Here is a 16,595-nt window from a genome sequence, read left to right as displayed (position 1 = left end):
CACTCTAACCACTAGGCTACCTGCCGCCCCTACACTCTAACCACTAGGCTACCTGCCGCCCCTACACTCTAACCACTAGGCTACCCTGCCGCCCCTACACTCTAACCACTAGGCTACCTGCCGCCCCTACACTAACCACTAGGCTACCTGCCGCCCCTACACTCTACCCACTAGGCTTCCTGCCACCTCTACACTCTAACCACTAGGCTACCCTGCCGCTCCGGACTCATTAATAATTGAATGTTATGATACTACACAGCTTGTAGAACCAAAACATACCACCGCCTCTGCTCAACAAACTCGAACACAAATCAATTTGGGGGTGCTGCAGTTTGTGAATTCGTTTGTGCATATTACCCTCACAGCAGTCAAGCCTCTGTAACGACTCGACGGAATACCTTGGCAATCTAGTCAGGCCGTACCTAGACCTCCTTCCACAAGGTATCAATAAATAATATCCTCTGTATGTATGGCAACCACAAATGTACATTGCTTAAAGCCACTTTTACAAATGACGACACCAATAAGCCCCTTATTGTGAACGAGAGGCTTATAGAATCATTTCATCATTCACCTGTAGGGGGGTCCTGCGTGCTCTGGGCATTACTGACTCGCAAGAAATTAGTCGAAAGAGGAGTTATTTTATTTATTTAAATGAGTCAAAGATCAGAGTCTGTAAAAAGAGCCAAACTTCCCCTCACTACAATGCAAAATATTTCCCACAAACAGAACACTGGTGGGGTTTCTCTCCAGTGTGAATTTTCTGGTGAACTTTAAGAGAACCCAACGACATAAAGAAATCTCCACAAACAGAACACGGATGCCTTCTTTCTTCATGTGTGGTCCTCACGTGGTCTCTCAGGGTTTTCGTCGTTGGGAAGCGTTTGCCACAATCGCTGCAGAGGCACGATGGATTCTCTGGTTGGTCGGTCTCTGGTTTCTCTCCCAAGTAAAGATGTTTTTGTTCATTTGATGACATAAGGGAACTGACACAAAGAGGACACTTATATGGATTCTCTCCTTTGTGAGTTCTCATATGCCTCGTCAGAACCGTCTTGTTTTGGAAACATTTGCCACACGCTTTGCAGGTATATGATTTCTCCCCTGTGTGCATTCTCATGTGCAGTCTCAGGCTAATGTTATGACTGAAACATTTGCTACATTCTTTGCAGCTATTAGATTTCTCCCCTGTGTGCGTCATCATGTGTTTAACCAGGAGAGATTTGATGGGGAAACGTTTGTTGCATTGAGTACATCCGTGAAGATTCTCTCCACCACTGTGAGTCATCATATGCAGTCTCAGGCTAATTTTATGACGGAAACATTTACCGCATTCCTGGCAACAAAACGATTTCTCTCCTGTGTGAATTTTCATGTGCATTCTCAGGTTACTGTTAACAGAAAAACATTTGCCACATTCTTCGCAGCTGTACGGTTTCACCCCTGTGTGAGTTCTCATGTGCAGTCTCAGGCTAATGTTATGACTGAAACATCTGTCACATTCGCTACAGCTAAAAGGTTTCTCCCCTGTGTGCGTTCTCATGTGTTTAACCAGTTCTGACTTGACAGGGAAGCGTTTGTTGCATTGTGTGCATCCGTGCGGTTTCTCTCCACTGTGAGTTCTCTCGTGGCGTTTTAGAATGGTTGTTGAAGTAAAGCACTTTTCACACACGGAACACTTAAAAGGTTTCTCCCCTGTGTGAGTCCTCACGTGCTCTTCTAAGCCCGTCTTTGTCCTGTAGCACTTGACACAATCATTGCAGCGATACGATTTCTCGTCGGTGTGAATTTTCTTGTGTTGTTTAAGGTTGTACTTTGATTTAAAGTGTTTTCCACATGTTGGACACTGGTATCGTTGATCTTCAGTGTGAATTCTCTGATGTTTCTTTAGCTCTTTCCCTGATTTAAAGTGTTTTTCACATGTCGGACACTGAAACGGTTTCTCTCCCGTGTGAATTCTCTGATGAATCTCTAGCTCTTTCGCTGATTTAAAGTGTTTTCCACATGTCGGACACTGAAACGGTTTCTCTCCCGTGTGAATTCTCTGGTGAATCTCTAGCTCTTTCGCTGATTTAAAGTGTTTTCCACATGTCGGACACTGACTGGATTTCTCTACGTTGTGGCATCTCATATGAGTTTTCAGATGGTTTGGTAGTTTAAAAGGTTTACTGCACACGTGGCACGTAGGCGATTCCTCCTCTGTGTGATTCTTCATATGTTTCTTCCATTGTTGCAACAAGTTAAACGATTGGCCACATTTCTTGCAGTGATGATTACTTTCTGTTGAGTGAATTCTCTGATGCGTTTTTAAACCGCCTCGTGTCTTATAGCGTTTACCACACACAGGACATTTGAACGGCTTCCTGTTTGTGTGAGACTTCAACGGTTCTTTCAGCTCACTGGTTGTCTTGGCCTCAGTGCAGACTTGAGAGCTTTGTCCTTTCTCTGCCTGTGTCCTCCTTGATTTGAGGGTCTTTGACACAGGCTCCTCGCTCTCATCCTCATCCACACTTACAATGATTTCACTGTGAGCTGCAGAACAGTCTGGATTTACTGCAGAGAGGAGCAGAGAGTCACTGGTTGGTTCTGATACTCTGTAGTCCTCTCCATTAGGTTCTGTTTGGATCTGTTCAGTTGTGTTGGTGGGTAGAGAGTCCCTCTCTCTCTCTCGGTCCTGATCAGAGTACTTTTCCACACAGGGAGGAGCAGTAAATATGAACTCTACAACATCTGTGGAATCAGACTCAAGTCTGGGAAGCTGCATTTCCTCCTGACTCGTCCCGAGTTCCTCCTGACTCGTCCCGAGTTCCTCCTGACTCGTCCCGAGTTCCTCCTGTTCCTCTTTAATCTGTGAGGGCTCTGTGTCCTGCTGCCCCAGACTAGGGCTCCACTCCTGCTCACAGTGCTGCTGCTCAGGGGGAACCTCCTCTTCAGGGACAGTTAGCTGCTGGGGGTCTGGAGAGAAGGAGACGGAATAATTAGCCAGTTAGACAAAAACAAAGACATGTCATATTTATCCAAATACACTCGTGTGTCTACGCTCTGCTGAGGCTAGAGGGATATCATACAGCATATAGTAGTGAATCTAGCTGGGAGGTTGGCTGCTCTTTGCTTTGGCCACAATGACAAATGACAATGGATGAAAGGGCTTAGCTAGATATCTACTTACATTAGGCTACATCACATCCCAGAGGGCTTAGCTAGATATCTACTTACATTAGGCTACATCACATCCCAGAGGGCTTAGCTAGATATCTACTTACGTTAGGCTACATCACATCCCAGAGGGCTTAGCTACGTACATTAGGCTACATCACATCCCAGAGGCCTTAGCTAGATATCTACTTACATTAGGCTACATTACATCCCAGAGGCCTTAGCTAGATATCTACTTACATTAGGCTACATCACATCCCAGAGGGCTTAGCTAGATATCTACTTACATTAGGCTACATCACATCCCAGAGGCCTTAGCTAGATATCTACTTACATTAGGCTACATCACATCCCAGAGGGCTTAGCTAGATATCTACTTACATTAGGCTACATTACATCCCAGAGGGCTTAGCTAGATATCTACTTACATTAGGCTACATCACATCCCAGAGGGCTTAGCTAGATATCTACTTACATTAGGCTACATCACATCCCAGAGGGCTTAGCTAGATATCTACTTACATTAGGCTACATCACATCCCAGAGGCCTTAGCTAGATATCTACTTACGTTAGGCTGCATCACATCCCAGAGGGCTTAGCTAGATATCTACTTACATTAGGCTGCATCACATCCCAGAGGGCTTAGCTAGATATCTACTTACATTAGGCTACATCACATCCCAGAGGGCTTAGCTAGATATCTACTTACATTAGGCTACATCACATCCCAGAGGGCTTAGCTAGATATCTACTTACATTAGGCTACATCACATCCCAGAGGGCTTAGCTAGATATCTACTTACATTAGGCTACATCACATCCCAGAGGGCTTAGCTACTTACATTAGGCTACATTACATCCCAGAGGGCTTAGCTACTTACATTAGGCTACATTACATCCCAGAGGGCTTAGCTACTTACATTAGGCTACATTACATCCCAGAGGGCTTAGCTACTTACATTAGGCTGCATCACATCCCAGAGGGCTTAGCTACTTACATTAGGCTACATCACATCCCAGAGGGCTTAGCTAGATATCTACTTACATTAGGCTACATCACATCCCAGAGGGCTTAGCTAGATATCTACTTACATTAGGCTACATCACATCCCAGAGGGCTTAGCTAGATATCTACTTACATTAGGCTACATCACATCCTAGAGGGCTTAGCTACTTACATTAGGCTACATCACATCCCAGAGGGCTTAGCTAGATATCTACTTACATTAGGCTGCATCACATCCCAGAGGGCTTAGCTAGATATCTACTTACATTAGGCTACATCACATCCCAGAGGGCTTAGCTACTTACATTAGGCTACATCACATCCCAGAGGGCTTAGCTAGATATCTACTTACATTAGGCTACATCACATCCCAGAGGGCTTAGCTAGATATCTACTTACATTAGGCTACATCACATCCCAGAGGGCTTAGCTAGATATCTACTTACATTAGGCTACATCACATCCCAGAGGGCTTAGCTAGATATCTACTTACATTAGGCTACATCACATCCCAGAGGGCTTAGCTAGATATCGACTTACATTAGGCTGCATCACATCCCAGAGGGCTTAGCTACTTACATTAGGCTACATCACATCCCAGAGGGCTTAGCTAGATATCTACTTACATTAGGCTACATCACATCCCAGAGGGCTTAGCTAGATATCTACTTACGTTAGGCTACATCACATCCCAGAGGGCTTAGCTAGATATCTACTTACATTAGGCTACATCACATCCCAGAGGGCTTAGCTAGATATCTACTTACATTAGGCTACATCACATCCCAGAGGGCTTAGCTAGATATCTACTTACATTAGGCTACATTACATCCCAGAGGGCTTAGCTAGATATCTACTTACATTAGGCTACATCACATCCCAGAGGGCTTAGCTAGATATCTACTTACATTAGGCTACATCACATCCCAGAGGGCTTAGCTAGATATCTACTTACATTAGGCTACATCACATCCCAGAGGACTTAGCTAGATATCTACTTACATTAGGCTACATCACATCCCAGAGGGCTTAGCTAGATATCTACTTACATTAGGCTACATCACATCCCAGAGGCCTTAGCTACTTACATTAGGCTACATTACATCCCAGAGGGCTTAGCTACTTACATTAGGCTACATCACATCCCAGAGGACTTAGCTACTTACATTAGGCTACATCACATCCCAGAGGCCTTAGCTAGATATCTACTTACGTTAGGCTACATCACATCCCAGAGGGCTTAGCTACTTACATTAGGCTACATTACATCCCAGAGGGCTTAGCTACTTACATTAGGCTACATTACATCCCAGAGGGCTTAGCTACTTACATTAGGCTACATTACATCCCAGAGGACTTAGCTACTTACATTAGGCTACATCACATCCCAGAGGGCTTAGCTACTTACATTAGGCTACATCACATCCCAGAGGGCTTAGCTAGATATCTACTTACATTAGGCTACATCACATCCCAGAGGGCTTAGCTAGATATCTACTTACATTAGGCTGCATCACATCCCAGAGGGCTTAGCTACTTACATTAGGCTACATCACATCCCAGAGGGCTTAGCTAGATATCTACTTACATTAGGCTACATCACATCCCAGAGGCCTTAGCTAGATATCTACTTACGTTAGGCTACATCACATCCCAGAGGGCTTAGCTAGATATCTACTTACATTAGGCTACATCACATCCCAGAGGGCTTAGCTAGATATCTACTTACATTAGGCTACATCACATCCCAGAGGGCTTAGCTAGATATCTACTTACATTAGGCTACATCACATCCCAGAGGGCTTAGCTAGATATCTACTTACATTAGGCTACATCACATCCCAGAGGGCTTAGCTAGATATCTACTTACATTAGGCTACATCACATCCCAGAGGGCTTAGCTAGATATCTACTTACATTAGGCTACATCACATCCCAGAGGGCTTAGCTAGATATCTACTTACATTAGGCTGCATCACATCCCAGAGGGCTTAGCTACTTACATTAGGCTACATCACATCCCAGAGGGCTTAGCTAGATATCTACTTACATTAGGCTACATCACATCCCAGAGGCCTTAGCTAGATATCTACTTACGTTAGGCTACATCACATCCCAGAGGGCTTAGCTAGATATCTACTTACATTAGGCTACATCACATCCCAGAGGGCTTAGCTAGATATCTACTTACATTAGGCTACATCACATCCCAGAGGGCTTAGCTAGATATCTACTTACATTAGGCTACATTACATCCCAGAGGGCTTAGCTAGATATCTACTTACATTAGGCTACATCACATCCCAGAGGGCTTAGCTAGATATCTACTTACATTAGGCTACATCACATCCCAGAGGGCTTAGCTAGATATCTACTTACATTAGGCTACATCACATCCCAGAGGGCTTAGCTAGATATCTACTTACATTAGGCTACATCACATCCCAGAGGACTTAGCTAGATATCTACTTACATTAGGCTACATCACATCCCAGAGGGCTTAGCTAGATATCTACTTACATTAGGCTACATCACATCCCAGAGGGCTTAGCTAGATATCTACTTACATTAGGCTACATCACATCCCAGAGGCCTTAGCTACTTACATTAGGCTACATTACATCCCAGAGGGCTTAGCTACTTACATTAGGCTACATTACATCCCAGAGGGCTTAGCTACTTACATTAGGCTACATCACATCCCAGAGGACTTAGCTACTTACATTAGGCTACATCACATCCCAGAGGCCTTAGCTAGATATCTACTTACGTTAGGCTACATCACATCCCAGAGGGCTTAGCTACTTACATTAGGCTACATTACATCCCAGAGGGCTTAGCTACTTACATTAGGCTACATTACATCCCAGAGGGCTTAGCTACTTACATTAGGCTACATTACATCCCAGAGGGCTTAGCTACTTACATTAGGCTGCATCACATCCCAGAGGGCTTAGCTACTTACATTAGGCTGCATCACATCCCAGAGGGCTTAGCTAGATATCTACTTACATTAGGCTACATTACATCCCAGAGGGCTTAGCTACTTACATTAGGCTACATTACATCCCAGAGGGCTTAGCTACTTACATTAGGCTGCATCACATCCCAGAGGGCTTAGCTACTTACATTAGGCTGCATCACATCCCAGAGGGCTTAGCTAGATATCTACTTACATTAGGCTACATTACATCCCAGAGGGCTTAGCTACTTACATTAGGCTACATTACATCCCAGAGGGCTTAGCTACTTACATTAGGCTGCATCACATCCCAGAGGGCTTAGCTAGATATCTACTTACATTAGGCTACATTACATCCCAGAGGGCTTAGCTACTTACATTAGGCTACATTACATCCCAGAGGGCTTAGCTACTTACATTAGGCTGCATCACATCCCAGAGGGCTTAGCTACTTACATTAGGCTGCATCACATCCCAGAGGGCTTAGCTAGATATCTACTTACATTAGGCTACATTACATCCCAGAGGGCTTAGCTACTTACATTAGGCTACATTACATCCCAGAGGGCTTAGCTACTTACATTAGGCTGCATCACATCCCAGAGGGCTTAGCTAGATATCTACTTACATTAGGCTACATCACATTACTCTTATATGTGGTTGGCCAGCAACACACCACCCTGCATCCCACTGCTGGTTTACCACTCAAGCTAAGCAGGGACGGTCCCTGGATGGGAGACCAGCTGGAAGTGGTGTTGGAGGAACAGGAGGAGGCACTGTTTCCTCTAGTCTAAAAAAAAAAAATCCTGATGCCCCAAGGCAGTGATTGGGGACATTGCCCTGTGTAGGGTGCTGTCTTTCAGATGGGACGTTAAAACAGGTATTCTAGCTTAGCTGCTAACGGAAAGTCTGCTGATTAACACATTCCTTTAGATATTTTCATTTCAAATTCGCCGTTATAATGACCAACAGTCCAAGCCCACCGCCACAGGAAATGGAATTGTATTTAATTAACGTCTGGCTTCCCGCGGACTGTTCAGGTTTTTTTGCAAGGCAATTCAAAAGCAACACTAACGTAAATACGCCAATGCCAATTTGAATAGACAAAGCCATCGATCACGTGACACCGTTCATTCCTATGTGAAGACTCAATAGCGCATTTGAAGCCGGTTATGATGGCCTCTCATGTGGGAAACGTATGTAGACTAATGCCTCGTTTAAAACGGGTTACTCGGAAATATCCGACTTCACTACGTTCAAAACAACTAGGAACTCAGGAAAAAAACGAGCTCAGATTGGGGGGAAAAAAATATAAAAACGATTTTTTTTTAACGGTCATCCATTTCTAGAGCTCCGACTTTCCGATCATGATTTGAACTCGTATTTTCCGAGTTTCCATTTGTTTTGAACGCGGCATTAAAGATGCGACGTTTTCAGCTACTCCAGAGAGTGACGTTGCAGGCTAGCTCAGTGGTGCGCCCTCTCATTGAGTTTGTCAAGCTGAAGTTCAACTGGGGTACTGCAGGCTGCCATTACCTACTAAATTGTCCTTAACTTGTGTACATCTGGAGTAATGGAAGCATTTATTGGTACAATAATTGTTTTCGAAATGTGTTTATTTATACGAGGATTGGCATGTGGATAAGAGCGAGGAACCTGTGTTAAAGACCCTCAAATCAAGGAGGGCACAGGCAGAGAAACGACAAAGCTCTCAAGTCTGCACTGAGGCCTAGAAAACCAGTGAGCTGAAAAAACCATTAAACTCTCACATTTCGAAATGTGTTTATTTACACGAAGATCGGTATTTTCCTATTCACTATAATGGGTTGTCTTGTTTTCAGCTAACAATGCCGGCAGTACCGCGGGCGGCCTTGAAGTTCGTGCGGTAGCTTCCCTGGGAGGGGCATTCGTTCTCCCCTGAAATACACCAGCGTTGCTTTAAAAACAGCTCATTCTAGTCATGCTGTGGGCTAAACTAGCTGCCACTCTCTGGTGGTTATTTGTTACCCGTGTAAACCACCCCCCCTCGCTCTCTTTCAAGACCTATCTACGAACCTGCTCCCAACTCCAGAAGAAGCCTCCGTAGACGTTCAATCTCCTGCTTTGAACTGGAGAGCTCTTGTTCTATCGTCGTTTCCACCGCCGCCATTATCTCAACAGTCACTGCTGCTAGTGGCTCCTGGTACTGGGCTATCCTCCTTTCCTCTATCCCAAATATGTTCACGGCTGCCGATATTAATCGCTTGGCTATAAACACAGTCAACAACTGTGGTTTCGACATTTTGAAGAAACATTTATCTTGAGACTGTCGTCTATGGGCTTCTTCTTCTTTAAGGTTTAGACTACATCCTAAAATGCCCATTGCCGCCACCTACTGGGTGGCGTAAAAACTGATACTTTAACCAAAAAATAAAATAATTATATTTTCAGTACCAGTCAAAAGTTTGTAGACACCTACTCATTCAAGGGTTTTTCTTTATTTTTTAAAACTATTTTCTACATTGTAGAAAAATAGTGAAGACATCAGAACTATGAAATAACACATATGGTATCACGTAGTAATCAAAAAAGTGTTAAACAAATCATATATTTTAGATCCTTCAAAGTAGCCAACCTTTGCCTTGATGACAGCTTTGCACACTCTTGACATTCTCTCAACCAGCTTCATGAGGTAGTCACCTGGAATGGATTTAAATTAACAGTTGTGCTTTGTTAAAAGTGCATTTCTGGAATTTCTTTCCTTCTTAATGTGTTTGAGCCAGTCTGCTGTGTTGTGACAAGGTAGGGGTGGTATACAGAAGATAGCCCTATTTGGTAAAAGACCAAGTCCATATTATGGAAAGAACAGCTCAAATAAGCAAAGAGAAACGACAGTCCATCTTTACTTTAAGACATGGTGAGTCAATATGGGAAATTTCAAGAACTTTGAAAGTTTCTTCAAGTGCAGTCGTAAAAACCACCAAGCACTATGATGAAACTGGCTCTCATGAGGACCTATTAAATAATAATAAGACAACTAGACTTAGCTTTTAAGTATTACTTATTAAATAATTTCTAAATAAAACAAATTAAATGGATTTTAACACAATTGTGTGAAATCCTATGCCACTGTGATTATTATTATTTGACCCTGCTGGTCATCTATGAACATTTGAACATCTTGGCCATGTTCTGTTATAATCTCCACCCGGCACAGCCAGAAGAGGACTGGCCACCCCTCATAGCCTGGTTCCTCTCTAGGTTTCTTCCTAAGTTCTGGCCTTTCTAATGAGTATTTCTTAGCCACCATGCTTCTACACCTGCATTGCTTGCTGTTTGGGGTTTTAGGCTGGGTTTCTGTACAGCACTTTGTAACATCAGCTGATGTAAGAAGGGCTTTATAAATACATTTCATTGATCATCTTCTACCGAGGTAACTGTTGCCCCTTTTCTAAAAACAAAGTTTTGTGAAATAACAAAAAAAAGTGTAAACTGTAGATATTTATTTCCCTTTATAGTTTATTGGCCTACGCATAACCTTCATCCACATACCATTTATTTTCCAAACATTGCTTTCTTGTGTCAGCAATTAGACATTGATCTTAGGGGAGGGCTAGTTACCCCCCAGTACCCTAGGTAATAAACTGCGCTGCCTGTTGGATGCATAGACTAGAGCAGAAACTAGACATTATAATAGCCTATCTAATAGACCCAATGAAATGAGAGATGCGCGTGGTTATTTGTTGCATAGCTACTTTGGGAACGTGAACTCATCATGGCCAGAAAAGGTGAGAAATGTATCATGCAGCGGTTATGGTATATAGGGCCTTCGGAAAGTATTCAGACCCCTTGACTTTTTACACATTTTGTTACGTTACAGCCTTGTTCTACAGCCAATCTACACACAATACCCCGTAATGACAAATCAACAACAGAAATATCACATTTACATAAGTGTTCAGACCTTTTACTCAGTACTTTGTTGAAGCACCTTTGGTAGCGATTACAGTCTAGTCTTCTTTGGTATGACACTACAAGCTTGGCACACCTGTATTTCTCCCATTCTTCTCGGCAGATCCTCTCAAGCTCTGTCAGGTTGGATGGGGAGCGTCGCTGCACAGCTATTTTCAGGTCTCTCCAGAGATGTTTGATTGGGTTCAAGTCGGGGTTTTGGCTGGTCCACTCAAGGACATTCAGAGACTTGTCCCGAAGCCACTCCTGCGTTGACTTGGCTGTGTGCTTAGGGTCGTCGTCCTATTGGAAGGTGAACCTTCGCCCCAGTCTGAGGTCCTGAGCGCTCTGGAGCAGGTTTTCATCAAAGCTCAATTTCGAGTCAAAAAGCAAAGGGGCTGAATACTTATGTAAATAAGGTATTTCTTTTCTGTTTTCATGTTGTCATTATGGGGTATTGTGACGTCATTGCGGGGTATTGTGATGTCATTATGGGGTATTGTGTGTATATTGATGTGTTTTTATTTTTTATTTAACCCATTTTAGAATAGGGCTGTAACGTAACAAAATGTGGAAAATGTCAAGCGGTCTGAGTACTTTCAGAATGCACTGTATGCATTATGTTTATAAATTACATTTAGTCTACTTGAGGCTTAAGTATTGAGACGCATAGTCGCAGGAAGTAGGGTTGCTGAAGCACCCCGAGAAATCGTAATAATAATAATAAACATATATATATATAGATATATATATTCTATATAAAAACCTTCCTCACAAAAGTAGCACACTGGACCTTTACTAGTCCTGTATGAACGGACCGATATAGCCATCTGTAGCGAGGGCAAATCACTGCATCTTGTTATTATATTTACCTGTTTTTTGTTATGAATACGAGTTTAATCATATATTCTCAATTTACGCAAGGTTACTACTAATAGGCTATTTTTGCCTTTCTGCAAAGCAATAGATCTACTTCAACCACTGGAAACTGCACACCCACGATCCGTCTAAAGTTCACGGGAGGATGAGCACGTCAAGTCCAGTTTTTATAAATGCCTTTTGTGTGAAAACTGGCGCACTGATGTTTTGGGAGATATTTTGTGGGTATGCAACGTTTCTAAATGGGTCACCTGCGTCTCAATATGACTGACTCCAAGCTACAAATAATAATAATACAAACAAAAACAACCCAGGGCCACTCAGGCACGAAAATGCCGTGATGCTAAAAATTGGTCTCGCCTGTCTTGTAATTCTCTTATCAATGTTGTTGCTAGAATTGTTTACTTGTATCCATAACAACAGAAGTTCAACAATGATTTAGAACGTCCGATATTGTGCTTCTTGGCTGGAGTTGGGGTAAGTACAAAACATTACCGAGAAGAAGGTCTTTATTAGTTATTGTATGAAGCTATGCCATTACGTCATGCCATTATTCTTCACATGATAACATTTGGTTTAATAAATAATGTCCTTATAACGGCGTGTCTTATAATAAAATGAAGGATTTTATGTTTGTCAACAATGGTGGCGACTGTGTTTAGGCTTCAAATAGAAAATAAAATGAATAATCACATTATTCTTTATTGCATTGCGATTTATTTCATGAAAATGTCGGGCTGTTACTGTACAGACAACCAGGTAGCCTGGGTCCTGGTCAAAAGTAGTGCACTATATAGGGAATAGGTTATCATTGGGCTCTGGTCAATAGTAGTGCACTATACAGGGAATAGGTTATCATTGGGCTCTGGTCAATAGTAGTGCACTATATAGGGAATAGGTTATCATTGGGCTCTGGTCAATAGTAGTGCACTATACACAGGGAATAGGTTATCATTGGGCTCCGGCCAAAAGTAGTGCACTATACACAGGGAATAGGTTATCATTGGGCTCTGGTCAATAGTAGTGCACTATATAGGGAATAGGTTATCATTGGGCTCTGGTCAAAAGTAGTGCACTGTATAGGGAATAGGTTATCATTGGGCTCTGGCCAATAGTAGTGCACTGTATAGGGAATAGGGTACGATTTGGGACTGAACCCTGATAGATAAATGATATGTTGTTTTCCAGGGGACTGACCAGCAGTATGTCTAAGAACCGGGACACAGCTGTGGTGACAGTAGGCTTCGGCCAGGGTAGCAAGGTGGATAGTGTGTCCATGGGCAGCCGGATGACCCACATCCCAGAGAGCTTGACTGGGCAGCGGGGTCCAGGCAAACCCCAGTCTTCAGGCCCGAGGCATGGGCGTCTGATGCACCAGAGCACCCTGTCACTAGGGGACCCACAGGGATCTGGGACCAGCTACACAACCACACACACTCAGGTCAGGACTGTACCACTAGATGGTATTATAGAACTGTACCACGACCACACAGTCAGGACTGTACCACTAGATGGTATTATAGAACTGTACCTGTACCACACACACTCAGGACTGTACCACTAGATGGTATTATAGAACAGTACCACAACCACACACACTCAGGACTGTACCACTAGATGGTATTATAGAACTGTACCTGTACCACACACACACTCAGGACTGTACCACTAGATGGTATTATAGAACAGTACCACTACCACACACACTCAGGACTGTACCACTAGATGGTATTATAGAACTGTACCACAACCACACACACGTGTGTGTCTTTGGCATGACCTGTCCTGAGATCCTCTTCCTGGTTCTCTCCAGAGTTACTGTGGGCGGGAGGCCGACGGCCAACCTCTGGTCTTCTTTCCCCGAGATCCCGCCTACCCTTCCCAGCACACCAGTCAGCTGGACCTGAGTCACACATCCATCAGCCAATCACAGACACACAGTAGAGATATCCATAACCCCAAAGACATCATCCCGGTACGACCAAGTGTCATTCTGAATGGATGGATGAAGGACTGTCAGTTGAGCTTTATTTCATTCTGTGTTGTCTCAGTGCAACACGTACCTTCATGTCGTCACTATAATTGTCAGGCAGCTTTCTTCAGTACTCAATGTCACCAGTAGAGGGTGCTGTAGCCTCAGAGGAAGGAACCCCCTGAACAACTGAATAGAATGGAACAGCTCTATTCATCTCCCTCTACTCATATCCCCTGCATCTCCCTCTACTCATATCCCCTGCATCTCCCTCTACTCATATCCCCTGCATCTCCCTCTACTCATATCCCCTGCATCTCCCTCTACTCATATCCCCTGCATCTCCCTCTACTCATATCCCCTGCATCTCCCTCTACTCATATCCCCTGCATCTCCCTCTACTCATATCCCCTGCATCTCTCTCTACTCATATCCCCTGCATCTCTCTCTACTCATATCCCCTGCATCTCTCTCTACTCATATCCCCTGCATCTCTCTCTACTCATATCCCCTGCATCTTTCTATTTCGCCCCGTTCTCCCTCACTGTCCCCCTAAACCCCTATTTTTATTTTCTCTCTCTGGCCCCTTCTCTATCCTTCTACTCTCTGGCCCCTCTATCCTTCTGCACCTTCTCTCTCTCTGGCCCCTCTTCTATCCTTCTACCCCCTCCATCTCCCCCCTATATCTTTCTCCCTCCAGTTCAATGTTCTTCATAGGCTGGGTCAGAGTAATTGGTCTCGTAATCGCGAGGGCGTGGCCATGAGAGAGGTGACCAATCCCAAGGAGCCCACCCCCTACTGGACGACCTATCGCAGTGAGCACAGGAGTCCTAGCCCCTCTCCCTCACCACACGACCCCACTGGTAGACCCACACTGTGGCATCAACATGATATACTGACAGGTAATACACACTGTTTTCTTCTTTCTTACATTTTCTCATGTAAACCCACAGCTGTTTGTGTGTACATACGTTGTGTGTGTTTCAGGTGAGACCAGGACTCCAGCAGGTCCAGGTAACGCCAGGAGACAGTCTGGAGAGAGAGTCCTGTGGGCAACACGACGCTGGGAGACGGACTGCTGCTCCCTCCGACTCTACTAAACACACAATTCAACTTTACGTGTACACACACACACACACACACACATACACACAACCAACTCTGACCCAACTGAGTGCAGTTCAGTCCAACAACAGTGAAATACAACCAAAACCAGTCCACTAACACTCCATCTAGTCAGAACAACTCCCTGCAATAACACTTCAGACTAATAAACCTGCTCCCTGAAGAACACTGAACTGGCAGATCTGGGCTGAGTGTTACAGCACTGAACTGGCAGATCTGGGCTGAGTGGTACAGCACTGAACTGGCAGATCTGGGCTGAGTGGTACAGCACTGAACTGGCAGATCTGGGCTGAGTGGTACAGCACTGAACTGGCAGATCTGGGCTGAGTGGTACAGCACTGAACTGGCAGGTCTGGGCTGAGTGGTACAGCACTGAACTGGCAGGTCTGGGCTGAGTGTTACAGCACTGAACTGGCAGGTCTGGGCTGAGTGGTACAGCACTGAACTGGCAGATCTGGGCTGAGTGGTACAGCACTGAACTGGCAGATCTGGGCTGAGTGGTACAGCACTGAACTGGCAGATCTGGGCTGAGTGGTACAGCACTGAACTGGCAGATCTGGGCTGAGTGGTACAGCACTAAACTGGAGGGGCTTTTCACTGAATAAAATAACTAATTAATGGGAACTGTGTGAGAGAGAATGTGTATATAGGAGACTGAAAGGGTGTGTGTGTGTGTATGCAAATGAAAAGTATGTCCAGTGCCTTGAGTAGAACAGTACATCTACTATCTAACCACGTCTGTCTGACAGGACATTTAACATGGAGGGTTGGCCCTGGGGGGGGGACAGTCAGTACAGTCTCAACACCCCTCCCTCTCCTTCCCTAACGTCAACAACATTCAACACCCCTCCCTCCCTAACGTCAACATTCAACACCCGAGGGGTAAACTACGAAGCAGGATCAATGAGCGAGCCGCCATCCATGTTCTTTAAATCAGACTTTATTCATTGTTTTGTAGAGAACTCAAAACAGATGAAATGGAGGAGAGGAACAGCGAGATAGTAGGTAAATAATATAAACACAGACAAGACAGAGAGATAAAAGATAGGAAGAGGATTGGCGTATTTACAATCATCGGCCCCCCGACCAGAGAGAGAGAGAGACAGAAAGGACTCTAGCAGGTCCAGACAACAGCGTTATTAGTAGATTTCATCAAGCATTGGATTGTTCACCCACTAACAGGGAACATGAGCTGGGTTTAGACTGTCGTGAGACAGGGATAGAGGAGGGACAGATAAAGGACTAGCAGGTCCAGCTAGCAGCGTTATTAGTAACTAACAGGGAACGTGAGCTGGGTTTAGACTGTCGTTAGACAGGGATAGAGGAGGGACAGATAAAGGACTAGCAGGTCCAGCTAGCAGCGTAACAGCAGTGGGACTAGTAAGGTAAAGATCCCCTGGACTAGACAGTAAGGTCAGGGTAGGGGGCAGGTTACGCTGATCCTAGGTCTGTGTCTCTGAACCAGTGTCAGCTCACACCAGGGCGGTGTCTTAAATAGCACCCTATTCCCTAGATAGCGCACTACTGTTGACCAGGGCCTATAGGTGTAGTGCACTACATAGGG

General features: G+C 44.3%; 2 protein-coding genes across 2 annotated transcripts; one reads left to right on the top strand and one right to left on the bottom strand.

Moving 5' to 3' along the window:
• Positions 1-621: 621 nt before the first annotated feature.
• Positions 622-9,505, bottom strand: LOC118938372 (uncharacterized). Its single transcript, XM_036942084.2, has 2 exons — positions 9,181-9,505; positions 622-2,955 (listed from the first exon to the last, which is right to left on the bottom strand). Exons 1-2 carry the CDS (start codon positions 9,485-9,487, stop codon positions 701-703), a joined length of 2,562 nt encoding a protein of 853 aa, XP_036797979.2. The 5' UTR covers positions 9,488-9,505; the 3' UTR covers positions 622-700.
• Positions 9,506-12,346: 2,841 nt separating this feature from the next.
• LOC118937805 (uncharacterized) lies at positions 12,347-16,541 on the top strand. Its single transcript, XM_090197769.1, has 5 exons — positions 12,347-12,411; positions 13,123-13,375; positions 13,748-13,909; positions 14,607-14,808; positions 14,894-16,541. The coding sequence occupies exons 2-5, from the start codon at positions 13,139-13,141 to the stop codon at positions 15,004-15,006; spliced, it is 714 nt and encodes a 237-aa protein (XP_090053895.1). The 5' UTR covers positions 12,347-12,411; positions 13,123-13,138; the 3' UTR covers positions 15,007-16,541.
• Positions 16,542-16,595: the final 54 nt, after the last annotated feature.

This window comes from Oncorhynchus mykiss, chromosome 13, assembly GCF_057628025.1.
Source record: "Oncorhynchus mykiss isolate SJ-2025 chromosome 13, ASM5762802v1, whole genome shotgun sequence".
Taxonomy (NCBI): Eukaryota; Metazoa; Chordata; class Actinopteri; order Salmoniformes; family Salmonidae; genus Oncorhynchus; species Oncorhynchus mykiss.
This window is presented reverse-complemented; position numbering and strand designations above follow the sequence as displayed.

Excerpts from the sequence above, each read along its gene's own strand:
- LOC118938372 (XM_036942084.2), bottom strand. The coding sequence starts at position 9,487 with ATGGGCATTTTAGGATGTAGTCTAAACCTTAAAGAAGAAGAAGCCCAT. Across the intron at positions 2,956-9,180 it reads TCTTCTGGAGTTGGGAGCAG|ACCCCCAGCAGCTAACTGTC; the intron begins GTTCGTAGATAG and ends CCTTCTCTCCAG.
- LOC118937805 (XM_090197769.1), top strand. The coding sequence starts at position 13,139 with ATGTCTAAGAACCGGGACACAGCTGTGGTGACAGTAGGCTTCGGCCAG. Across the intron at positions 13,910-14,606 it reads ACCCCAAAGACATCATCCCG|TTCAATGTTCTTCATAGGCT; the intron begins GTACGACCAAGT and ends TTCTCCCTCCAG. Across the intron at positions 14,809-14,893 it reads TCAACATGATATACTGACAG|GTGAGACCAGGACTCCAGCA; the intron begins GTAATACACACT and ends TGTGTGTTTCAG.